At 56.3% G+C, this 26,144-nt stretch overlaps 1 protein-coding gene across 1 annotated transcript in view; it reads right to left on the bottom strand.

The window, feature by feature from the left end:
• Positions 1-214: 214 nt before the first annotated feature.
• The window catches only part of CELSR1 (cadherin, EGF LAG seven-pass G-type receptor 1), a gene marked incomplete at its 5' end in the record, with an annotated part of 201,612 nt that continues 175,682 nt past the window's right edge, over positions 215-26,144 (bottom strand). Inside the window, 16 exons of the mRNA XM_011934791.1 lie at positions 215-474; positions 727-951; positions 1,488-1,637; positions 1,842-1,945; positions 2,261-2,355; positions 2,863-2,988; positions 3,572-3,698; positions 5,049-5,128; positions 5,573-5,685; positions 8,373-8,547; positions 13,097-13,297; positions 16,937-17,063; positions 19,135-19,302; positions 20,168-20,372; positions 22,532-22,675; positions 24,119-24,356. Coding sequence (XP_011790181.1) covers positions 215-474; positions 727-951; positions 1,488-1,637; positions 1,842-1,945; positions 2,261-2,355; positions 2,863-2,988; positions 3,572-3,698; positions 5,049-5,128; positions 5,573-5,685; positions 8,373-8,547; positions 13,097-13,297; positions 16,937-17,063; positions 19,135-19,302; positions 20,168-20,372; positions 22,532-22,675; positions 24,119-24,356 — 2,538 coding nt within the window. The remainder of the gene's footprint in view (positions 475-726; positions 952-1,487; positions 1,638-1,841; positions 1,946-2,260; positions 2,356-2,862; positions 2,989-3,571; positions 3,699-5,048; positions 5,129-5,572; positions 5,686-8,372; positions 8,548-13,096; positions 13,298-16,936; positions 17,064-19,134; positions 19,303-20,167; positions 20,373-22,531; positions 22,676-24,118; positions 24,357-26,144) is intronic.

Genomic DNA, 26,144 nt, shown 5'->3' with positions numbered 1-26,144 from the left:
GTCCCAGAGGCCTGAGACGTGCCCCCAGGATAGGGGGTCTGCCCGTCTCCAGGATCCCCCTGACCTCAGCTGCAGCACGCCCCCCCACAACCCCGCATCCCTGCCTGGGCTTCCTCTGCAATCGGGGCTCCAGGTGAGATGGGTGCCAGGTCCCTGACCACTGCCCCCTTTCTCTCTTGACTCAGGACAAGCCCGCTCTGGAGGCCCGGGCTACTCACTCGGAGTCTGAGCCGTCGGCCTGGACGCTCCCAGTGCGCACGTTCATGGCCACCCCGTTGAGGTGCTCACGCCCCAGCTCCCTCCCGGGGTTCTTGACGGTGATGGCGCAGTCGGGGCCGCCAGAGCCCAGGGAGGACGTGCGCGAGGATGTGGGGCTCTGCTCACAGTCGGCCAGCTGCTCCCAGAGCCGGCCCTTCAGCGTCTGCTCTGCCAGCGTCAGCGGTGGCGGGTAGGTGACTTTATTTTTCAAGATGCCTGGGAGGAGGAGGCACAACAAGGTCACATCTGGGTGATGCTGCCGGGGGCAGCTGCTGGGCCGCGTGCATCGGAGCCAGCCTCAGCCCGTCCTTCCTTCTGGTTCCCCGGGTCCCAGGGCTAGGCTAGAAGGCCACGTCTGTTCTGCCCAGGCCCTGACCTGCCCCACCAGCCCCAGCCCCACCTCTGGACCAGAGACTGGCCCTTCCGGGTCCTCCAGCCTTTCACGGCAGCCCCGACTTCCCCAGGCACCTTTCCTCTGCTCTGGGGGCTGGCAGCCAGCAGGCCTGGCCGCGCCCCCGCTCTCCCGGTCCGGGGGATTCTCTCCACGGTGACTGCCCTGCTCCTCGTGGTGCAGCTCCACGCTGACCTTGGTCTCCACCTTCAGGCGGGGCTGGCCACCTGGGTCCTCACTGTCACTCTCAGCCAGGCTCTGGTCAGGCCAGGCGGCCGGAACGTGGTTGGCCACAGCATCCCCTGAGGCACGAGAGCGGTGCTCAGCAGGCAGCGGCACTGCCACTCGAGCTGCGTCCCTGAGAGCCATGGCTCTGGCAGGTCCCGGGTGGCTCTGACGCACTTCTCCCCAACCTGTAGGCCTGGTAGGGCTGAACCCTAAAGGTGGGGAAACTGAGGCCCAGGAGGGAAAGTCCTGGCAGCAGGGCCCTTGCTGGGGTCCCCGCTGCATCTGTACCAGTAACCACACATGGCTACCCACGCCCAGCAGCCTCCGGTGACCACACATGGCTATCCACCCCCGGCAGCCTCACCTGGACCTTGCGGTGACGGTCCACAGAGAATCCCCCGAGATTTCCTGCCTCTGCTCCAGGGATTGGCATGGAGGAGCAGAGGCTGTGGGGGAACCCAGCCAGAGTCCCCCCACCCCAGGCTGTCCTTTCATGTGGCTGCAGTGCTGCTGGGCGTATCTTGGGAGGAAGGGACCCAGCCATGGCCAAGACCTGCCCCGAGCCTGCTGTCCACAGCCCAGCCTGGCCCAATGTGCCCCACACACTCACCTTTAGGGGTGCTATGGATGGCGCCCCTGGCCGGGTCCCATTTTTCCTCAGCCCCCACCCCGTCGTCCTCGCTGTCTGACGAGTGTGAGGAGGCGTAAGAGCTGCTCTGCTCATCCAGGGACAGCTCGCTATCTGAGTCGGAATCATGGCCTGTGGATGAGCGGGGAACAGGGAGGCTCAGGCCCTGGGAGGTGCGGGGGTCCCACCAAGGCCAGGCAGAGCCACTGGGCCCCTGGCATGCTGACACTGAGCATGGCGAGGCTGCTAGTGCTTCTTCAAGGGCAGAGTCTCCAGTGACCGAAGGGATGTGGGAAAAACAACCCGCGGGGTGCTCCCCCTCCAGGAAGGCTGTACCGGGGGGTTCCTTGGAGCTCCTGGGCACGAAGGATGCGTCTGGCTCTCCGTGGCTGCCCCGCACCAGCCCAGAGGACACGCTGAGCTTCTGGACCCCTTCATCCCTAGAGAGGCCGGGGAAAGGTGGGGCTCAGTATCATCCCTCAGGGGACAGGAGGTGCTGGGAAGTTCTCCGGAAGATTCCCTGCCCCCACCCTTCTGTGTTACCATGAAGAGCACAGACAAAAGAGCCTCCCAGTGTGTGGGGGAAGGTGGAGGGGGAAGGTGGTCGGGGGAAAGTCTGCGGGGGGAGAAGTCGGCGGGGGGAAGGTGGTGGGGGAAAAGGTGATGCTGGTTGAATGGCAGGACATAGATGGGGGTGGCAGCAAAGCCTGAGGGAGTCGAGAGCTACCTCCCCGAACCTGGAGCTGCAGCCTGACCTGACGGTGCTGTCCAGCGAGGCGGTGGACTCGCCCAGGTCCGTGCGCAGCATGTCGGGCCCATCACCCAAGGTGGTGTTGCAGTTGAGGGAGCGCTGGGGGGAGGGGAAGGGCTGGTCACTGCCAGGTGGAGGCCACCATGTGACCACCACGGGGGATGACTCTGTCCCCACGGCAAACCCCCCACACCCACATCCTGGCTGGGCCCCTCTCCAGCACACAGGAGGAGCTCACTGCAGTCAACCCTCACTGCAAACAAGAGCCTCCTGGCAGCGGAAGGAAGCACATCCTGGCCCACGCTGTGGTCAGGGGTTGCTGCCTTCCCCACAGCCACTGCTTCTGGTCAGGGTCCTCGGGGGTCCTGGCCCCCTTTCTAAGGTCTGGAAAAGCAGGGCTAGGACGTGACCGAGGCCCCATCTGGCCGATGCTATCACTTTCTGGTTCTGATGCCGGCAGCCATACCGTGCTCCATGGGCGGCTCTGCCATCCCCACCATGAGGGGCACACAGGCCGCAGGGCTGGGGCTGACGCGCAATACTCCTCCCCCACCACTCAAGATGCCGCCCGGCTCCCAGTCCCGCGGTGTCCCCGGTGCCTCGTACCATCAGCAGGGTGGCCCTGGTGGTGGTGGAGTCCTCCAGGTGTAGCTTCCTCCCGCCGAGCACACCCTTCAGGTGCTTCCGGACCTCCTGGTTAAGCACGCAGTGGAAGAGGAGGACGAAGGGGCCCTGGAGGGAGAAAGGCGGGGTCAGCACCTGCCCTTAGGCGCCCCAGCACAGATGCACACACAGCCTTGAGTGCACACCGCCAGGCCGCGGGGCCCAGGACACGGCCAGGCCTCCCCTCCTTAGGGACTGCTGCTTTCTCCGGGGCAGGTTGAGGAGCTCAGAAACTGAGATGCCTGGGCTGGGCCCCGGCGTGCTGGAGGCATTGAGGGCCCCAGCTCAGACCAGAGTCTTCTGGACACTCCCTTCCACAGCCCTCGGGACCCTCTGGTGGCCCCGCTGTGTCGTAAGTCCACTTGCTGGCCAGCCCTTAGTATGACCAGAAATGGCCACTTCTGATCCCTGGAGACACAAGTGGACTTGTGCTGGCCTGGCACTGGGGTCATCGTCCCCAAACACAGTGGGGAGGAGGCACCAAGCCTTGTGCTGGCTGCAAAAGGGACTGAGTCCTTGCAGCCACAGGAGGATCCCACGCGAGGCCCAGGCAGGGCTGATTTGAGACCGCAGGCCTCCACTGCCTTGCATCACAGCAACGGTGCCATGGCAGCCAGGCGGGGGAGCCGCAGGCAACTCAGCCGCCACCTACCTGTAAGCCACTGAAGATGGCGAAGAGGTAGTGGAAGCTCAGTGCGTCGCGGTTCACAGCCAGCAGCCCCAGCAGCCAGGTGGCGCTGATGAGCAGCAGCAGGAGGAAGGCGGTCCTCAGCAGGGAGCTGCGGGAGGGCAGGATCAGGCCTGTGCCCACTGTTACCACCTGCTCCCTTCCTCCCTCCCTCTCTGCGCGTCCGCCTGTCTATCTGTCCGTCCACCTGTCCATCCAGCCATCATCCACCTTGCTCCCTTCCTCCCCTCCTAGCCAGGAACGGACTCATCCGGGAACCAGACAGAGCTCGTGTTAGTGGGGATGGTGGTGGAATAAATTAGGAAGTAAATAAATGAGAAAACAGGAGCCGAGACGACTACACTAGGCCAGGGGGCCTGAGCCACGCCCGTGGCTGCGCTAGCTCCTGTGACACACCTGTGGAGAGGCGAGAGGAAGAGCCCAGGGCCTGCCCTTGACGAGCTGTGACCCTGCAAGCAGCTTCCTGAGCTCTGCCTCAGTCTCCCCATCTGTAAAAGGGGAAGACAAAGGCGCATCCCCTCCCAGGGTTCAGAGGGGATGGAGTGAATCGGGGTGACAGAGCCTGCAGGTCCACAGGTCAGGGATGGCACTAAAGATAAGGAACTGACAAGGCCCCAGACCCCCCGTGTAACCCCCACATCCGGCCTTCCAGGCCACTCATCACCGCTCCCTCTCCACCCTGCTGGGCCTCACACTCCTCCTGGCAACCCAGCCCCCGTGCAAGCATTCTCCTTTCGCCCATCCCTGGCTCAATCCCATCTCTGCCAGGTCACCAGCAGCTGCCAGGTCACCAGGGGCCACCTGGTTGTCTGACAGATGCCCCTGTCATCCCCTCCTGACCCTGTCATGGCTCCTGAACGCTGTGCTGAGTCCTCCCACAGTGCCACCTGCTCCTCTGGGGGCCTCGTAGGGTCCCTCTCCTCCCTAGAACACTGGAGGTTCCCTCCGTGCTGGGCTGTTCCGCTGCACCCTCCGATGGTGGGGCTGGGGGGTCTCCTCCACTCCAGTGGCCCCAGCAACACGTGCAACACCCTCATCACCCATCAGAAAGTTCCATCTCCCCCACCCCACCCATCTCCACCCTGGTGATTCCAGGCAGCCCAATGCTTCCGTGCCAGGCAGGAGGGGCTAAGGCCCAGAGTTGGCTGCCAGCCCCTTCTCCTCAGCTAACTTTCCCCAGCCCCTCCCCCTCAGCTAACCTCCCCCAACTCCCTCCCCTCAGCTAACCTCCCCCAACTCCCCTCCCCTCAGCTAACCTCCCCCAGCCCCTGTAGATGCAACGTGGAAAACCTCTCTCGAGCCCTGGTGCTCACCCAGGCTGCCCCCAGCCCTCCCCCATGAGGCCCACATGCCCTCGTGGGGCCCCAGCCCACAGAGACTGGACATCAGGGTCTCAGGGCCCAGCTGACATGGCTGGTCGGTCAGGTTCAGCCCCACTTACACGATCCCTTTTTTCCCATAATAATGGTGTTTTCTTTGGCAGGAAACTTTCGCAGATAGGACAGAAGTGACTGTGTTGATCTGAAAACAAAACAAGCCGATCGATGTCAGGTGGCAGACTCTTGTCTTGTCACTGCAGACCTCCAACTGCCAAAAGCACCTGAAGCCCTTTGCCCTGCATCTCAGGGAGGGGTGGCTGGGTGAGGAGGACCCGAACTCTGGCCTGTGGGGCCAAGCACACCTGTCCACCCACTGCCCCACAGGGCCCACCACACCCAGCCTGCCCGTGTGGGACCCTCCTGGGTGCTGGACGCAGACGGTCTCACGCGGATGCGATGCGAGACCCAAATCCACGATCAGAGGGTGAGGTCGGGGAGGGGCCTAGCGGCTTTGCTGTCACAAGATGGCCCTTCCTGCCCTGCTTTGGCTGCTCAGAGGAGTTGGTGGCCCCAGCCCGCCCAGAACAGTCCCTCCAGCTGACGCATGCTCGGAGCACCCGGACTCCCATGAAGGCCCCACTCTCACAATTATAACGGCTCCGATGGGCCCCGCAAAGCTCCAGATCAGCGTGTCTTGCAGGGACAGCCAGCAGAAGTCCGGGTTTCCGTAGCCCTGGGGGTCCAGGCCGACCGCCAGTCCTGAACACAGCGGGCAGGAAGGGAAGGGTGAGGGCCACGTGCCCAGTGGCCACCCCATGCCAAGGACCAGCCAGGGTGGGGCGAAATGGGGGACTCAGCATGTCCCTTCTTGGAAGAAAGAGCAAGGAGTTTGGGGAGCCAGCCCAGGGACCCTCTGGGCACAGTCTCTCCGTGTGGGGTCTCCGGCTCACCGGCCCAGGGGGCAGAGGCCTATCTGGGCCGGGGGCTGCTGAGGAAGACCAGAGACCTTGGATGGTGGCAATGACATGGTGCAGGAGGGATCATGAAGCCAGACGGTGCTTGGGAGGACCCTGCCAGCTGGGCCACGTAGAGGTCAGAAAAGGCTGTGATGGACCCAAGGTGCAAGGGATGAGGCCCCGAAACAGATGGAGGACGGCGTCATGTGTGAGGGCCATATGTGAGCGGGTGGGGGACACATACACCCCCATACCACATCCAACCATGTGCACGTGCCATACACACGTACATACCCTATACACATGCACACACACACACGTGTGCAGACACGCATCACAGATATACATACCGTACACACGTGTACACCACACACCCGGAAACTGCCTCAGCACTGGGCTTGCTATGTGAGCTGCCTGTTTAGATAGGGGAAGAAACACTCTGAAGCAGTCGCCACTCCTAACCGTCGTGTGACAAGCCAGATCCGCCTGTCCATGCAGAGCATCAACGTGACACTTGGGACAGAAGCAACCAGCAGGTGTGACCTGGTCTTTCTGTGCCCCTCGCCCCACCCTGGCCTAGGCTTTATGCTCCTCCCCATTCTCCTTAAATATTTAAAAGATCCCAGCTCCCTGCTGCTTAACACCCTCCAGGACTTCCCACTGCCTTGTGGAGGAGCCAGTTAACCAGGACCACCGAGGACAGTCAGGGAAGCCCCAGACGGCCGGGCGAGGCAGCGGCCACTGACCAGGGTCTGCAGCTCAGTCTGAGGCTCCCCGGGAGTTATTTTAACATCTTGTGCGAGACAGACCTAAATGTTAACAAAACAAAACCTGTTTTTAAAGCAAGTAGGAAACGTGAGCTATCTGGACTTAGAATCCAAAGGGCAGAGGCATCGCAGAGACCTGCTCTGCCTGGGCAGCCAGGTAGCTTTTACACGAAGCCATACGAGCCCCTTTCTAGGCCACATTCTTCATCTCAGCGTCTCTCACAGTAAGCACCTAATCTAGGCAAGGTATGGCCTGTCATGTCAGCTGCTACCCCGCCCACCCTGCCCCCACCCCAGCGGCCCTGGGGGGAGGTGAAAAGCTTCTTCAGGGTCCCTTGGAGTAAGGGAGACCAGTCACATCAGAACACTCTAGCCAGAAGCCTGCCTAGTTGGAGGCTGGTCAGTGACGTCGCTGTGGAGACCAGGACAGTCCAGCAAGTGACCATGGCACTGGCCACAGGGTGGCTGCTGGGTGCTGCCCTGGGGGCAACTCCCCGCCCCCCCACCCCAGTGACTCTGGCCTCAGACTAATCCCCAGAACCCAGGGATTACCCAGGAAAAGGGGTTCTTCTTCTTGTGAATAAAGGTGGATCTTTCTCAGTAGGGAGCAGACTGACTTTGATTTTTAACAAAACGTGTGCTGAGGAAGTACTGTTTGTTCTACTCACTGATTCACTATTTATTCATTCATCCACTCACTCATCACATCCACGCATTGCACCCACCCAGCCACTTAATTTCACTGTCATCCATTAGCTACCAATCCATCCACCCACCCATTTCATCCATCCCTCCATCCATCCTATTCATCCACTCACTTATCCCATCCATCCATCCATCCATCTACTCATCTCTCCATCCCTCCATCCATCCACCTATTCATTCACTCACTTATGCAATCCATCCATCCACCTATTTCTCCATCCCTCCATCCACCCACCCACCCATCTGCTCACTCACTCATTCCTTCATCCATCCACTCACCCCTACCCATCTATCATCTACCCACTCACTCAATCCCCACCCATCCACCCACCCTATCCATCTATCCACTCACTCACCCCTCTACCCATCCATCCACTCACCCCATCCATCCATCCACTCACTCACCCCTCCACCCATCCATCCATCCTCTCACCCCCATCCATCTATCCATCCACTCACTCCTCATCCATCCATCCACTCACCCCCGATCCATTCATCCATTCACCCCTCATCCATCCAGCCACTCACTCACCCCCCATCCATTCAGCCACTCACTTACCCCCCTATCCATCCATCCATCCACTCACTCACCTCCCTATCCATTCATCCACTCACTTACCCCCCATCCATCCATCCATCTACTCACCCCCCATCCATCCATTCATCCTCTCACTCACCCCCCCATCCATCTACCTGCCCACTCATTCACTCACCTGCTCTTCCCTCCATCCCTCCGGTGCATAGACGTGGAACTTTTGTCTGTTAGGTGCTGCAGAAATAACCCTGAACAGACCTGGACCCAGCTCTCAAGGAGCTCACACCTTACAGAAGACGTTGCCTCAGGTGTCTGCAATTGCCCCTGTGCGTGCAGACAAGTATGCAGGGCCGGGGCCGCCTCTGCTGGGGGCTGGACAAGCACTGGGGCTGGGCAGGGAAGAGAAAGGAGGACAGCTCTCCTGCACAGCTGGGTCTTTTGGAAATCTGTATTTTTATGCAGGGCCACTCTGTGCATCCTCACCTGTGACAATGGCCGGGATGCCCCAGCCCACGACGTAGTAGAACCGCATGGGCCCCGTGTCAATGTTGCGTGCCTCAGTCAGCATGCGGTAGACATGCAGGCTCTCCACGAGGGTCCAGGCAAAGGTGCTCATGTAGATGTAGTGGAGGAGGATGGCGACCACCGTGCACAGGAACTGCGCAGGGAGGGGCCGGACTCAGCGAGGGCCCCTGCATCCCAGGCTGAGGCCAAACAGGCATGAGTGAGGGGTGGGGGGTGGGAGAGCTAACAATTCGGACCACCCTACGTGTCTGTCCTCAGCTGAGCAGGGCTACATGTCTGGCCAATGGCTGAGAGCCAGGAATTGAAAATCAACATCCACGGGGCAGCTGAGCCAGCAGGTGAGCGAGCCCTGCCTGTCTGGACACAGAAAGCGGCATGAGAATGACAGAGAGACCAGCTCCGAGGCCACAAACACAAACCCAGTCCCACACGCCCCGGAACTGCACTTGAAGATGTGGCCCCGGGGCAGCTTCACACCCAGTGCTCTGGGAGGGGCAGCTTCACACCCAGTGCTCTGGAGGGGTGAGGGGCAGCTTCACACCCAGCGCTCTGGAGGGGTGAGGGGCAGCTTCACACCCAGTGCTCTGGGAGGGGCAGCTTCACACCCAGCGCTCTGGAGGGGTGAGGGGCAGCTTCACACCCAGTGCTCTGGGAGGGGCAGCTTCACACCCAGCGCTCTGGAGGGGTGAGGGGCAGCTTCACACCCAGTGCTCTGGGAGGGGCAGCTTCACACCCAGTACTCTGGGAGGGGTGAGGGGCAGCTTCACACCCAGCGCTCTGGGAGGGGCAGCTTCACACCCAGCACTCTGGGGAGGGGTGAGGGGCAGCTTCACACCCAGTGCTCTGGGAGAGGCTGCCCCAGTCAGTGCTCCCAAAGCTGCTGCCAGCTGGGAGAGGATGGCAGGCTCCCCTCCGGGTCCCTGGAGGCTGAACCAGCCAAATGGGAGATGGGGGAGAGAGGGAGATGGGAACACTGGGAGCACTGGGAGCACTGGGAGGGTCCCACCCCAACCCCACTCCGACCCCACTCCCAGACGGCCTGCTCTGGACACACTGTCTAATCCTCAGTGACCATCCCATCAGTCCACTCTACCAGGGGGTCCCAGGGAGACAGCCTTTAACAGACAAAAAGCTTAGGAGGAGAAGGAGGGCCCCCACCTCAACCCCAGGCTGAAGGCCACTTTGCTCAGACACCGGGTCATGGCACCCCAAGGGCGCCCCTGTTGCCACATCAGCCTCGAAGGGCCAGCCACCCTCCAGAAACAATGCTCCGAGGTGGGAAGGGCCCAAGTCAGCATCACATCTGTCAGATACGGAACAGAGCGGGAACCAAAGCAGAGAACCCAGGCTCAAGCTATGCCAGAGGCAGGCCCTTTGCCTCAGACCACACGCTCGGCGTCAGGAAACAAGGCGCCAGCGTGTGGCTGGTGAACCCCACACCAAACACCCCAGTTTCCTGAATGGAAATCACGCTGGCTTAGGAAAGGGAAGGGGGCGAGAAGGCTGGCTGGCTGGATGGCTGCTTTAAATAATGTGAAAAGTAAATCCACAAAACCACCTTCTGAAAACAGAAACTGCGAGGGCTGTGCCATCCTGGCTGCAGCAGGGTTGTACCTGCTTCCCTGACCAACATACCACCTCTTCCAGAAATACAGCGAAGACAAAAGCGGATGCATAATAAATCATTTCAGCCTGCCAGCGCTCTGAGAGATGAAAAACCTCGCCCAGAGATAGGATTGTGGGTTTACAAAAAAACCACAAAGTCCAGGCACGCTGCCAAGCCCCCAGAACGCTGCCGGGGCGCCCTTTCCTTCTCCGTGCTCAGCCGTGCGTGGCTGCCGGGACAGGGCTCACTCCGGCGGGAGATGAGTCAGTGCTGGAACCCAGGGACCGCCTCGGTTTTGCTGGTGGTGTTGAGTTGCAGGGAGTGGCCTGCACAGACTCCCCTCTCCCCCGTTCACGCCACTCAAAACCACACTAGAGGGGTTTTTAGATGAATCGTACACTTCTCGAGAGCCTTCCCGGTCCAATGCGCGGATGAGAACATGCCCATTGCGCGGATGCGCCTGGCTGCGGGTGTGAAGACCTCCCTCCGCAGGAGCAGCGACTCTGCCATATGGGCCCCGCACACAGAGCCCCCGCCAGTCCAGGGCCTCAGCCTCAGGGAACACCTGGGAGGCAGTGGGGAAGGTTGGCCCTGGCTGGTCCGACACACGCCTCGGAGCTCGTCCTTTGTGGGCCAGGCCTGGTGCTCCACCTACCGCTGCTGGGAAGCCATGGAGCCTTCTCAAGGGTGACCTGCCAGGTGGGGGTGCCCGCCTTCCCTCTTGAGGTGAGAGGGGTCTGGTCCCACTGCTTGCCATAAAAAAGGAGGAGCAGCTCTGGTCTGCACGTGGCCCTGAGCAGCTCGCTGGAAAGTTCCAGCTTGGTCTTTTTATTCCACTTCCCTTCCCAGGGCCTGTCCACCCCCACAGACACCCTCTCCACCCATGAGTTGGAGGCGGCCTCCCCGGCTCACGCGGCACAGCTTCCTTGGCCTCCACAGGTGCCCCATCTCACCCGGACCTTGCCTCTCAACAGGTGGTTTCTTTTTTTTTTTTTTTTTTCAATTTCTCTTTTTTTGAGACGAAGTCTCGCTCTGTTGCCCAGGCTGGAGTACAGTGGCGCGATCTCGGCTCACTGCAAGCTCCGCCTCCCGGGTTTACGCCATTCTCCTGCCTCAGCCTCCCGAGTAACTGGGACTACAGGCGCCCGCCACCTCGCCCGGCTAGTTTTTTTGTATTTTTTTAGTAGAGACGGGGTTTCACCGTGTTAGCCAGGATGGTCTGGATCTCCTGACCTTGTGATCCGCCCATCTCGGCCTCCCAAAGTGCTGGGATTACAGGCTTCAGCCACCGCGCCCAGACCAACAGGTGGGGATTACAGGCTTGAGCCACCGCGCCCAGCCCAACAGGTGGTATCTTCATCTACTCATTCTCCCTTCTGGAGACGTCAAAGTCCCCTGACTCCTCCCTTCCTGCCTGCTCCATAATGGGTTGGTCCTGTCCCTCCTTTCTCCCTGTGCCTCCACCCCACCCTCCCAGGCCTGTGCATTACCATCAGACTGCTCTGATCTTCTGCCCGTCGTCTACGGCTGCCAGGCTCCTGTTTCCTTTCCTTTTCTTTTTTTTTTTTTTTTTTTTGAGACAGGGTCTCACTCTATTGCCCAGGCTGTAGTGCAGTGGCGCCATCTTGGCTCACTGCAAACTCTGCCTCCCAGTTTCAAGCGATTCTGGTGTTTCAGCCTCCCAAGTAGCTGGGATTACAGGTGCACACCACTATGCCCAGTTAATCTTTGTATTTTTAGTAAAGACAGGGTTTCACCATGTTGGCCAGGTAGGCCTTGAACTCCTTGACCTCAAGTGATCTGCCTGCCTCGGCCTCCCAAAGTGCTAGGATAATAGGTGTGAGCCAACATGCCAGCATAATTGTTTCTCATCACATGCCTATAGACTATTTTAGATTTCTCCATGAGATCCTTCATGTTACCTAGTAATGACAGCTTTGTTTCTTCCTTTCTGATCTCTATGCTTTTGTTTTCCCTGTTCATTGCACTGGCAAGGCTGCCCTGCACCACAGTGATTAACAGAGCGGTGAGTGGGCTCCTGACGTTACAGGGGATGCCTCCAGTATCTACCCATTGTTATTTATGTCAACTGTAGGTTTTCTGTAGATGTCTTTATTAGGTTAAAGTTTCCCCTAGTCCCAGTCTGTTCAAAGGTTTCTTTCTCTGTTCATTAATGAGCATAACATTAATCAAAATTCTTTTGTACATTCATTTCTGAGAAAAATATTTTTCCCTTAAATGTACTGGTGAGGTAAATGGCATTCACAGATTTTTAAAATATTAAACCATCCTTGCACTCCTAAGATAAACCCAGCCTGGCCATGGTTTTTATACTGCAATGCAAATTCTCTAATGGTGACAGGACTATTCAGGCTTTCTACCTCTTAAATCATTTTGTTTTGTTTTGAGACAGTCTCGCTCTATTGCCCAGGCTGGAGTGCAGTGGTTCCATCACTGCTCACTGCAACCTCTGCCTCCCAGGCTCAAGCAATTCTCCTGTCTCAGCCTCCTGAGTGGCTGGGATTACAGGTACCTGGCACCACGCCCAGCTGATTTTTGTATTTTTAGTAGAGACAGGGTTTTACCATGTTGGCCAGGTCTTCCTGACCTCAAGTGATCTGCCTGCCTCAGCCTCCCAAAGGAATTCTGGTGGGATTACAGCCGTGAGCCACTGCACCTGGCCCTTAAATCAGTTTTGGCAAGAGTTGTATTTTCCTGGGGATGTACACAAGAATCGCTTGAACCCAGAAGGTGGAGGCTGCAGTGAGCTGAGACCACGCCATTGCACTCCAGCCTGGGTTGACAGAACGAGACTCTATCTCATAAAAAAAAAAGAAAAAAGAAAGGGCCCCCCATCTCCCAACAGAGTCAAGGTGGTAAAGTGCTTGCACCTGCCAGTGAATCCCACGTCTCCACCCACAGCCTGTGACACGGCACGTTCCTCAAAGGGCATCTGTGAAGCAGAGGTGGGGGTGGTGAGGAGCCAGCCAGGGTGCTTGGAATGGCCAGGAAAAGACTACGGTAGCCGCTCCAAGGTGCGGCCCAGACAGTGGGGAGGGGAGCAGAGTGGCCTTACCGGGTTTTCCGTCTGGTTGATCCCAATCACGAACACCAGCTGAGAGAGGAACAGCGCTGCGGCGAGGTGCTTGTGAATGCTGTGCAGGTTGGAGCGCAGCATGCGGACCAGGCTCAGGAGGACGAAGGCCACCAGCAGGGCCGCTAGTGACAAGGACACGGCGGCATAGGTGACGATCTTCAGGGGCAGGACCTCCCCGTTCTGTGGGCGGGAGGGTTAAAGGCAGGAGAGAAGGTAAGGGCCAAGACTCAGATCTGGTTGTTGCATAATAGAGACAAATTACACACTTGCTTATTAAATGATCAAAGGCTGGCAGGAACCAGCGTGACTGTGACATGGTTCTCAGGGCGGCACAAAACAAGCACAAAGCGGCAATGAACAGTGTGGGGTGACAACAGGTTCTGGAGGCGGATGGTGGTGATGGCGGCACAGCAACAGGCTATGCCACCGGCTTAATGCCACTGGCTGTACATTTCAATGGGAAATTGTGTTATGTATGTTTTGCCACATTACAAAACAACCATACTGGCCAGGCATGGTGGCTTATGCCTGTAATCCCAGCACTTTGGGAGGCTGAGGTGGGCAGATCACCTGAGGTCAGGAGTTTGAGACCAGCCTGCCCAACATGGTAAAACCCTGTCTTCACTAAAAATACAAAAATTAGCTGGGTGTGGTGGTGTGTGTGCCTGTAATCTCAGCTACCCAGGAGGCTGAGGCAGGAGAATCGCTTGAACCCAGGAGGCAGAGGATGCAATGAGCTGAGATGGCACCACTGCACTCCAGCCTGGGTGACAGAACAAGACTCCATCTCAAAAAACAACAAAACAGAAAGCAAAAAACAAAACCAACCCCACAAGTAAATCCTGCTGTCGGGAGGGGCTCAGCCTGTACACCCAAAATTCTGGGCTGGCAGAAACCTTCCAAAGAGATCCTCAGCTTACGCAAAAGATAAAGGCGTCTCCGCCGCAGGTGCACGCAGTACCTCTTGGACTTTCATTTAATCCTATCATGGACTTATTCTTTTGGCTGAAAGACTTAATGCCTGCTTTACAAAGAAAAATGGGTAACTGTGGTAATACCAAAATGTCATTTCCTTTGTTCAGCAAAAGCTTTAACTGAGCACTTATTGTGTGGCAGAGGTTCTGAGAGACCTGCTAAGGGCATCATTTCTTCTTTTTGGAGATGGAGTCTTGCTCTGTCACCCAGGCTGGAGTGCAGTGTCCTGATCTCGGCTCACTGCAAGCTCTGCCTCCCGGGTTCAAGCAGTTCTCGTGCCTCAGCCTCCTGAGTATCTGGGACTACAGGTCTGCACCACCACGCCCAGCTAATTTTTCTATTTTTAGTAGAGACAGGGTTTCACCATGTTGGCCAGGCTGGTCTTTAACTCCTGACCTCAGGTGATCTGCCTGCCTTGGCCTTCCAAAGTGCTGGGATTACAGGAGTAACCCACCGCACCTGGCCTCCAAGGGCATCATTTCATATCATCCTTAGATCATAGCTATGAAGAGAGTGGGAAATGCAACCCTCATCTTCCAGGTGAGAAAACCAATGCTTAAAGAAGCTAAACAACCTGCCGGAAGTCACACAGCTGGGCAGGGGCGAACTTCAGATTTCAGTTATGTGGACTGGCAGGCTCGATGCTTCAGATTGCCAACGGCGCTGGGCACCTGTACCCTTCCTGTCTGTTCTACCTACTTATCCCTCAATATGACGTGTTCTATCAGCGGATGGATGTCCTGTCCCAGCTGCACATGTCTCTATCATAGCTCGCTATATGGAATTACTTTTTAAACTTCCAGATCCCTTATTATGCATTTCTTTTTTTCTTTCTGAGACAGGGTCTGACTCTGTTGCCCGGGCCGGAGTGAAGAGGCATAATCTAGGCTCACTGCAGCCTCCGCCTCCTAGGCTCCAGCCATCCTCCTACCTCAGTCTGCCAAGTAGCTGGGACTAGAGGCAGGCACCACTATGCTGGGCTAATTTTTGTATTTTTGGTAGAGACCGGGTTTCACAATGTGGTCTCGAACTTGTAAGCTCAAGTGATCTGCCCGCCTCGGCCTCCCAAAGTGCTGGGATTATAAGTGTGAGCCATTGCACTCAACCTTATTATGCATTTCTTACAGGTAGTACACTTTTTAAAAAAAAAAAAAAAAAGGCTGGGGTCAGGAGTTCAAGACCAGCCTGGCCAACATGGTGAAACTCCATCTCTACTAAAAATAAAAAAATTAGCCAGGCGTGGTGGCGGGAGCCTATAATCTGAGCTACTTGGGAGGCTGGGACAGGAGAATCGCTTGAATCTAGGAGGTGGAGGTTGCAGTGAGCTAAGGTTGCACCACTGCACTTCAGCATGGGAGACAACAGCAAACACCGTCTCGAAAAAAAAACAAAAAAAGGAAAATGGTGCCAAAATATACGTGCCATAAAACATTGCCATCTTGGCCACTTTGAAGCATGCAGTTCAGCAGTGTGTATGTTCACATTGCTGTTTTCTGTGCTTTTACAAACCAAGACACCTGTCTAAGACCCAGGTCCCTGGGGAGTTTCTGCATTTGGGGAACAAGCAGCTCTGGTTCTCTAGTAACTTCTGGAAGATGTTGTTTACCAAGTGGAGCTATGAGCCGGGAAGCCAGGATCAGGCTGGGCTGGGGAGGCTGAGTGCTCATGGCCCTGGGTCTGGAACTGCCCCTCCTAAGGCTCCTTCAATGCCCTGGGCCCCTGGGCATCCCTGGGGCCTGCAGCAGCACCCCAGGCTCCCTCCACTGGCTTGGGGGCTGTTCAGAGACCTCTGGCTTTGGGGCACCCAGGCCATGGGAGCCTTGGACTCTCACCCCAGCCTCCTTTCTTCTGCCTCCATTTCAGTTTCCTTGGCCCACATGTCACCCGGCGTCCTGGCCATGAGACAAGCCCCAACCCTGCCCTTATATGGACAAAGTCCACTAATCACTGACCCCCTCTCCAGGCTGGGTCCTGCTGGGGAGTGCCATTTGCCCATGAGATGGGAGCAGTGGCAGGGCAGCTTCACCTACACATTGCACAGAAGGCCTCTGGCCTCCTCCAGCCCAGCCTGAGGACTGACTCACCCTTCCAAGAATGTGACAGAAAACAGGGCCACTTCACATCAGAAAGCCCTCGGGAGGGACAGTGGCCTGAGCCCTTGAGCCACAGTGCAGCCCTGGGGAGGGGCCGGGGGAGGTCACCCAGGCCTCTGGTTCTGACTCCAAGACACCAGGGTCCCACACAGGCCGAGGCCAGGCTGGCTCCCACGTCCTTCCTGTCTGGGTAACGGGAGGCCAGGACAGCCCTCGGAACACTCCCCGATTCATCCGCAGGCCCACAATGTCCGGCTCACATTCCCAGGCCGCTTAAAATGCCAGAGGTTAAACATTAGCCGCCCAGCCTTTTGTCCTGCGGCCCTGCGTGTGGCCCCGAGGGAGAGCGCCCAGCAGCTGTCACGTCCCTTAGGATCAAAGCGAGTGGGGAGCGGCACCGTCCAGCAGACCCGCTCTGAAGTGAGGGGCAGGTTCCGAGAGCTCCTTGGAGCCTGAGCTTTGGGTCTGCCATTCCGGGATTTAATGCATAACCAGGGCTCTCTGAAAACCCTTAGAATGCGGCTTTGTTATGGAAATCCTTGCAGACTCTGGCCAATCCTGGAATATGTGTTTTAATCGGTTGATTTGTTTTGTTCAAAGCGCTTAGAATGGAAGATTTAGTGTGAGGAGGGGCAGGTTTGGGGGTAGGCTCAGCGGGTTTGATGAGGGGCAGGTTTGCCGCAGGGAGGGGCAGGTTTGGGAGTAGGCTCGGTAGGCTCAGCAGGCACAGTGGCCACAGGAGGATGCCCACCTCACGCCTGGAGATGTCCATGAGCACCGCAAAGCTGGCTGTGTGGCTACACTGGCAGGCGACGTGTGTCCGGTTCCTGGACAGGAGCTCGCAGCCCCGGGCAGACCACCCTCCTGTCCCACTGACGCTGTGGAGAGAAGAGAGAAGGGGCAGGGGTAAGATGGTTCCCTCCACCCGTGAGTCTGTAGGGGGCAGCCTTTGCCCAGCCCTGGGGGCTCCCAGGCCATCCTGTGCTGAAAGCCTGGTACCCTCGCAGGCGGCTCTCCGCCGTGTTCCACACCAGCCCCCTGTACCGAAGACAAGAGCCACCTGGCTGTAAGAATAGCAGCCTTGCTGCCGCGGAGGCAGGACCATGGGAACAGTCTCCCTTCCCTTCTGTGTCTGGTCAGGGCCTCCAAGGAGCACCCTCTGAAGTTCAAGTTCTACATGTCACCTAGCAGCAAAACTCAAATGGGGCTGTTTCGCGTCCACCACACGCCCCGCCACTGGAACTACCACCCGGGGTTCACACAGCTGCGATGCACTCCTGTGTCTTTCTGAGGGTAGAGCTTTCAGAAATAACATCTCACCTTCCTCTGACACTTTCATCTTCAGGTTGCACAATGTTTAATGGGAACTGCCCAGAAGCCAGGGCCCCATTATGACTCCCGCCTCACTGATGGGAAGGCCCAAATAACAAGCTGTTACAAGGTGTGCCTCGGCTTCCGACAGGGCCCTGCCCTCGCGCACGCTGGGAAAATCACATAACCTCTCAGATCCTTACTTTGCTCATCTGTAAAATGCGATGTGAACGTGAATACATCTGGCACCAACTTTACAACGTGGGAATAATAGGTGCAACACAAAGCAGAGAGCGGGTCATTAGAGCTGCAGCTAATTGGCAGGATGCAGATGAATGCCCGGCACAGACAGCCGGGCCTGACGTCCCCTCGTCGTGAAAGGGGTTCCTTTCTTCTCTCTTTTATAAGCCACAAGTGCCTATTACATTCCAGGTGCCATGCTGGTTGCTTATTAACCAGAACTTGGAAAGCACAGAAGCAGGAGAAGAATGAGGCTGGGCTCAACGGGCTCGCTCACCCCAGCGCCGCCCCCAGCACAGCCCCCACTCGTGGCTCTCCACTGTGCCAGGGGAACTCTGATGGGGCGAGGGTTCCTGCTGCACAGATGCCCCTAGATGAACAACGTTCAGCAGATTCGAGCCTGACTCACTGAGTCCTGCATGGCGTCGCCCCTTCCTGGCACTCCCTCCTGCTGTGTGGAGAGGCAGTGGGTCTTCCCCTCCCTGACTGTGCTCCCATCCCGGCAACAGACCCCTTCCCACCACACCCCAGTTCCAGTGTTTTTTTCTAAACAGAGACAGCAAAAGTGAAAACCGACCAGCAGAGAAAAAGCAAGGTCCCTGTAAAAGCACAGCAACTCCAATGTCCACACCTCACGTCAACTCTGCCGCTAAAAAGCAAAACCAAGGCACAAACACTACTGGCTCCAGCAGACGGGAGCCACACCGCGGCGCCGAATCCACAGTCTCACGTGTGGGTGAGAATCACTAATTTTGCATTTTTCTAACTACGAAACGCCTTTCCCTCACTTGAACGGATGCTAGAACACAGACTCTTGTGCACCACCTCCTGCCTGCGCCACTCCACCGGCTGACTCTCCGACGCTGCTTCTGAAACAGGCCAGATAAACCGTGCTGGGGCCAGGTGTGGCCTCTTGGGGGTAAAGCCAGTCCCCAAAGCTGGACTGTGTCGGCCTCGTGGGCAAGACCGTCAGCAGACAGGCTCCTAGGCCAGTCTCTGGGTCCTGTCTCCCGTGTGAGAGCGGAACAGGCCTCTGTCTCATATGGCGGTGAACTGGGCGCTACACTGGTGTTGGCGGCTGCATCCTGGGAATCCCGCAGGCGAGGGGCCCCTTCCTGGCTGTCAGCCTTGAGGGATCCCTCTGTGTGCCTGCACATGTGTGTCTCCACGTGCAGGTCTGTGTGCATCTGTGTGTGGGCATCTGCGGGGCGACTCTGATGTTCCCACAGAAGCAGAGCAGGAGGCTCACTGCCCCATGGGGGGGCTAAAAGGGGAAACACAGACCCCAAGAGACCGTCCTCTTGGGGAGCTCTGCCACTGAGCCCCCAACCCTGAAGGTGCATTCTGCCGCGGCAAAGCCCTCACATGGAGATGCGGGACTCCCGGAGTCACACTTACGCCAGGGAGTGGTTCCAGAACACGCAGACCGGCTTGGTTCGCTCCTCCACCTCCAGCAGGGCGAACTCCACCAGGACGGGCTTCTCCAGGGGTCTCGGGAGCGGAGCCCCCTCGCTGTACACCAGCGCGCTCACCATCGGGGTGTTAATGATGGGCCGGTGGGGCAGCCTGAGGTCAAGAAGCCAGAGCACGGGGACAAACACGGTTAGGAAACATTTGCTTAAAACCCCGAGCACAAATGCCCTGAGGACACGCCATGTCGTGTTTCTAGGGGAGATGGAATCACACTCCGAGAGCTCGGATCCACGGGCCCCACCGCACCTTCGTCCCTGCAGCAGGTTTTATCACTGACAGGGCACACAGAGAGATGGGTCACCTCTGGGTCAAATTGGGACTTCAGAAATTTACAAAGCAAGAGAAGGCACAGGTTCAAAGATGTCACAGCCCGTAACAGCTAATGGCAGAAACACAGGGGATGCCTTCAGTGTCCAGCAAAAGACACCAAAATAATGGCAGCTCATGGGGATGAATCACCGGGTCACTGAGACCCCAGAACCAGGGAAGTATCTGGGAAACAGCAGGAAGAAGGTGGAGCCTCGGGCTGCGCCCACCGAGCAGGTCGCAAAGCTGCTTCTGGGACATTCATCCTTTCCAGCCAGGACTAGCTGAGCAGCACTAACCCTGGGGCCAGCAGCAGGCACTACCCACGACAGCCTCGGTCAGGTGTGTGGGGACAGAATGGGGTCCCTCTAGGCACAAGATGGGGCATATGCCAGGGAGGGGGCATTTCTGGCGGAAACACTGGGATAAGCCCAGGCAAAGGGTGTATCACGTTCTAGGGTGCAGCGTCCCGTGGCAGCCCCAGAACCTCCCTCCAAGGAACACCACAAAGCAACAGTCTCTATCTCTGGGCCAGGTCACGGGGAAATGTCACTGTGAAGACCTTGCTTGATCAGGATCAGGATTTTGACTTGTGGAAGGCTCAGGGCCCTCCGAGTGGGCCCTCCCCATGTGCCCCATGCCCAGGCCTTACCGGAGGCTGCGACGGTCGGGGTCATAGCGCTCGGGCAGGAGCTGCCCCAGGGTGCGGTAGATGATGACCAGAGCAATGGCGAACTGGCCAGCGTCATCAGGGTGGCGCCTCCGCCTGCTCATCGGGGCCTCCCTCTCGGTGCCAGACTCCGGGCGCGGGGTCTGCGGGCTGGTCCTCCGGCCGGCCGGCCTCACCAGGGGGCCTTCTGCAACGTGAGCAGAGCGTGAGGACCCCGGCAGGAGCATCTGCGTTCCCCAAGACGGCTGTCAGTGCTAGCAGGTGCTTCTCAAAAACCAACAGATGTCCCACAGAAAACAATACAGCACATCCTCAAAAAATCAAAACCAGGACTTACCACATGACCCAGCAAGCCCACTTCTGAGTATACACCCCAAAGAACTGCAGGCAGGGACCCAGATACTTCCACGCCCACATTCACAGCAGCACCATCCACACAGGCCAAAAGGTGGAAACAGCCCACGCATGCGCCGACTGGTGAGTGGATAAACTAATAGTGGTCCATCCACACAACGGAATGTTACTCAGCCTTCAAAAGGAGGGAAAGTCTGACACTTGCTACAACGCGGGTGAACCTACAGGACGTTCTGCTCAGTGAAATAAGCCAATCACAAAAGGATAAATATTGTGTGATTCCTCTTATAGGAGGTCCCTAGAGGAGTCAAATTCAAAGACAGAAAGACGGGTAGGCACCAGGGGCTGGGGAGGGGAGTGAGTGTTTTGTGGGCTGGAGTCTCAGATCTGCAGGATGAAGAGTTCTAGAGATGGACCCCTTAAACATGAAGGTATCTGATGCAGTCTGGATGTGTGGCCCCTCCAAATCTCATGTGAAAATGTGATCAGAGTTGAAAATGGGCCTGGTGGGGGGTGTTTGGGTCATGGGTGTGGATCCCCCAGGAATGGCTTGGTGCCCAGCCCTTGGTAATAAGCGAGTTCTCACTCTTAGTTCCAGAGAGAGCTGGCTGCAATGGAGAGTCGGGGACCTCGTCCTCTCATTTTCAAGCATGACCCCACATCAGAGTCACCCCTCTTTTTAAGACACGAGATAACATCATATACCTGACAAAATCCATTTACTAACAAGGTTTCCAATTTTAAACTGTCCATTATGGAGTTTACCTTTTCACGTCCTTTTTATTTGGGGAAGTTTTTAGTAATTGTCATGGATCTGTAAAGAAGCACCTTAAGAAAATTCAAAATGTTCCAACTGTTTTGAATTATAATCTCAACCCAGGATTGAAGATTTGTTCATACACAGACAGCATTCTGGCTTTGTTTTTGTTATTTTTTGCGGGGAGGGGAAGGTGATTCTAAAATGTCTATTTCTATTTAGAAGCAGCTTTCCCCCCACCAGACAGGTTCTTGCTCTGCTGCCCAGGATGGCCTATAGTGGCATAATCACAGCTCACTGCAGCCTCTATCTCCTGGACTCAAGCAATCCTCCTGCCTTAGCCTCCTAAGTAGGTGGGACTACAGGCATGCGCCACCATGCCCAGGTAATTAAACAAAACTTTTTTGGTAGAGATGGGGTTTCTCTATGTTGTCCAGGTTGGTCTTGAATTTCTGGGCTCAAGCAATCCTCGTGTCGGCCTCCCAAAGTGTTGGGGTTACAGGCATGAGCCATCGCGCCCGGCTAGAAGCAGCTTTTCACTGCACATCAAAGATAACCAGCTCACATAAAAATTTCAGTTCTTTTTCTCACACTGTCAATTACACGGCTGAGTATCCCTTAGCTGAAATGCTTGGGAACATTTTGGAATTTTTTTTTTTTTTTTTTGAGAGGGAGTCTTACTACGCAGCCCAGGCTGGTGCACCTCGGCTCACTGCAACCTCTGCCTCCCGGGCTCTAGCAATTCTCGTGCCTCAGCCTCCTGAGTAGCTGGGATTACAGGGGCCCGCCACCACAGCTGGCTCTTTTTTTTGTATTTTAGACACGCGGTTTTACACCACCTTGGTCAGGCTGGTCTCGAACTGCTGACCTCAGGTGATCTGCCCACCTTGGTCTCTCGCAGTGCTGGGATGACAGGTGTGAGCCACCGCACCCAGCCTGGATTTTGATTTTTTTATTGTTTCATACTTACGTTCCAATGAGCACTTCCTTTAAGTGCTCAAGAAGGTTCAGGTTCTGGAGCATTTCAGGTTTCAGGATGAGGATGCTCAGCCTGTACCTAAGCACTTGCACAAAACAACCCTGCTGTCACCAGTAGGACCTGGCACCAGCGAGCACTCGGAACACTCCGGCCCAGAGCTTCAGTGCGCAGTCCTGTGATTCCCGCGGCGGTGGGCCCTCCCCCTCCCTGAACGCTGGGGACTCCGAGGGAAGCAGCAGTTTCTAAGCGGTTCTACCTTTTTCTTCAGGTGGCTTGAAGAAGTCGGCTGGGAAGGAGACGGAGGACTCTAGCTCCCTGGGGAACTCTTCGTGGATGGCGTCGAACTGCGGGACCCTGGCTCCCGTAAAGTTGAACTTGTCAAAGATGTCGACAGCCAGAACTGGGGGGACAGTTCCTTTAATCAGACATAACTCTCAGGGCTTTCTTGAACCCTTGCTGTTTTCAAAATGACCACAACTGTCACACTGACACTGGCTGGCCATATTTATTGTTTATATTTTATTATTTTTTTTGAGGCAGAGTCTCGCAGCGTCTCCCAGGCTGGAGCGCAGTGGTGCGATCTCAGCTCACTGCAACCTCCGCCTCCCAGGTTCAAGCAATTCTCCTGCCTCAGTCTCCCAAGTAGCTGGGACTACAGGCAGGCACGACCATGCCTGGCTTTTTGTACTTTTGGTAGATGGGGTTTCATCATGTTGGCCAGGCTGGTCTCAAACTCCTGACCTCAAGTGATTTGCATGCTCTGGCTTCCCAAAGTGCTGGGATTACAGGCATGAACCACCACACTCAGACTATTTACTTATATTTATTTTTTGAGACAGGGCCTCACTCTGTCACCCAGGCTGGAGTGCAGTAGCAGAATCTCAGCTCACTGTAGCCTCATCCTCCTGGGCTCAAGCGATCCTCCCATCTCTGCCTCCTGAGTAGCTGGGAATACAAGAGCATGCTACCACACCTGGCTAATTTTTATTTTATTTTTTAATAGAGACAGGGTCTCACTATGGCGCCCTGCTGGTCTCGAACTCCTGGGCTCAAGCAATCTGCCCACCTCGACCTCCCACAGTGCTGGGATTATAGGGTGTCAACTACTACGCCCAGCTGACTGACCATCTTTAGAACAGAATTGACTTCCAACTTCCTGCGTCCGACCTGTACCTACACCTGTCTGCAGCGAGCCTGGAGTGAGGCAGGGCTCTCGACACCCATCCTTCTAGAGTCTCACACTTGAGGGTCTGGAAGGCCTGCTGGACCCCCAAAGATCATGGCCCAACATTTCCCAAGCCCAGGACCTGTCCCCTGGGAGCCATGGGTGTGTCATTGCGGACTGTCTTCCCAAAGGCTCCATTTACAGACGACGAAACAGGGGCCTAGCTGCTGAATCTTTTCTTTCTTTTTTTTTTTTTTTTGAGATAGAGTCTTGCTCTGTCACCCAGGCTGGAGTGTAATGGTGCAATCTTGGTTCACTGCAACCTCTGCCTCCCAGGTTCAGGTGATTCTCCTGCCTCAGCCTCCCGAGTAACTGGGATTACAGGCATGTACCACCACGCCTGGCTACTTTTTATATTTTTAGTAGAGACGGGGTTTCACCATTTTGCCCAGGTTGGTCTCCAACTCCTGACCTCACGTGATCTGCCTGTCTCGGCCTCCCGAAGTGCTAGGATTACAGGTATGAGCCACTGCGCCTGGCCTCGGAATCATTCTTCTAAGAGCATGGCCAAGGGGGGACCAGGAGCCCACCTGCTTCACCCCATGGGGGCCTAGCTCTGGGGAACACCCCTGATGGATGGTAGCAGGGTTCCACCCCCCCACGCAGCCAGGGCCTTACTCATGTTGGCGGTGACGATGACGAAGGGCCGCAGGTAGGTCCGTCGCACATTGCGTGCCACGTTGCTGAAGTAGCCCTCGAGGCGCTGGAGCAGCTGTGCCGTGCCACCCTCACTCCGCTGGATCTGCTCCCATGCCGCCCTGGTGGCCGGGGCCAGGAGGGCACTGCCCGAGTGGATGACGTCCTGGTCAGATAGACAGCACTCAGTACTCAGCCTGAGGGGGCCTGGCTCGCGGGACTGAGGGACACCAGCCCTGAAAGCCTTTGCTTGCCTAACGGGTTCGTTCGTTCCAGCCCTACACTTCAGATTGTGCTCGTTAATATTAGTGTTTTTATTTTATTTTATTATTATTTTTTTTTGAGACAGACTTCCGCTCTTGTTGCCCAGGCTGGAGTGCAGTGGCACGATCTCGGCTCACTGCAACCTCTGCCTCCTGGGTTTAAGCAATTCTTTTGCTTCAGCTGCCTGAGTAGCTGGGATTACAGGCACACATATGCCACCACACTCGGCTAATTTTTGTATTTTTAGTAGAGACAGGGTTTCACCATGTTGGCCAGGCTGGTCTTGAATTCCTGACTTCAGGTGATTCACCCGCCTCGGCCTCCCAAAGTGCTGGGATTACAGGCGTGAGCCACTGTGCCTGGCCTAGTTCCCAAATTTTTCTTCAAAAAGTTTATCTTAGGAGGAATAAAAAAATGTTACTAAGCTCATAAAGTATATTAAAATCCAAAGAATTAAAGATGCTTCATATTTTTAGCTTAATTTACTAGATTTACAAGCACTGTTTAAATGCTTGGAAGGTCTGTTTGCTAGCTGAACAACTGAAATACAAAAAGAAAAATCGAATATGTAACATATATTAATTCCATTTAAAATACTTAGGGGAATTTCATGGTCTAAGTTTATAAATAGGATCAAACATTAATCAAAGTTGAATTCAAATAGATAAGGAAGTCTGTTTGTTTGTTTTGTTCTTTGAGACAGAGTTTCACTTTGTTGCCCAGGCTGGAGTGCAGTGGCACGGTCTTGGCTCACTGCGACCTCCGCCTCCCAGGTTCAAGCAATTCTCATGCCTCAGCCTCCCATGTAGCTGGGATTACAGGCGTTCACCACCCCTCCCGGCAGATTATTTTTGTATTTTAGAAGAGACAGGGTTTCACCATGTTGCCCAGGCTGGTCTCAAACTCCTGGGCTCAGGCAATCTGCCCATCTCGGCCTCCCAAAGTGCTGGGATTACAGGTGTGAGCCACCGCGCCCAGCCACAAGTCATTTTTTAATGTGTGATTTTTATAAATCCTGAATCCCATCACATAAACCACAGGGACTGTGGGGGATTCAATGTCAGAGGATGGGACTCTGTCAGAGTGAGCCCTGCCAGGGTTTTTTCCACATATACCCCAAGACGCTAAGGCAGGGAAGACATGTGGAGACACCCCTAGTTATATCAGAAGTCCTCCTGAACCCCACCACGTAAAGCAGTGACGGAACCACCACAACCTGGAATGAGCAGAGGACCCACACTGAGGCCGCTGTGGACACGTGGGCAGCTCCTCCGAGGGTGACCCTCAGCCTCCGCGCACCCCAGGGTCTATGTGACCAACTGGGTGCAGGCATGAGGCTGTGCTCAGGGGCCTGGGGACCACACCCAAGACAGAAACCAGGGCTGGGCACATTGCTCATGCCTGTAATCCCGACACTTTGGGTGGCTGAGGCGGGTGGATCACCTGAAGTCAGGAGTTCGAGACCAGCCTGGCCAACATGGTGAAACCCTCACTCTACCAAAAATACAAAAAATTAGCCAGGCATGGTGGTGGGCGCCTGTAATCCCAGCTACTTGGCAGGCTGCGGCAGAAGAATTGATGGAACCTGGGAGGCGGAGGTTGCAGTGAGCTAAGATCGCACCACTGCACTCCAGCCTGGACAACAGAACAAGACCCAGGACCCCATCTCAAAAAAAAAAAAAAAAAAACAGAAACAGAAACCAGGAAGGAAACTTGTTTGCGGAGTCACGCGTGGAGAATAAAC

Source organism: Colobus angolensis, unplaced genomic scaffold (genome assembly GCF_000951035.1).
Source record: "Colobus angolensis palliatus isolate OR3802 unplaced genomic scaffold, Cang.pa_1.0 Scaffold138, whole genome shotgun sequence".
Taxonomy (NCBI): Eukaryota; Metazoa; Chordata; class Mammalia; order Primates; family Cercopithecidae; genus Colobus; species Colobus angolensis.
This window is presented reverse-complemented; position numbering and strand designations above follow the sequence as displayed.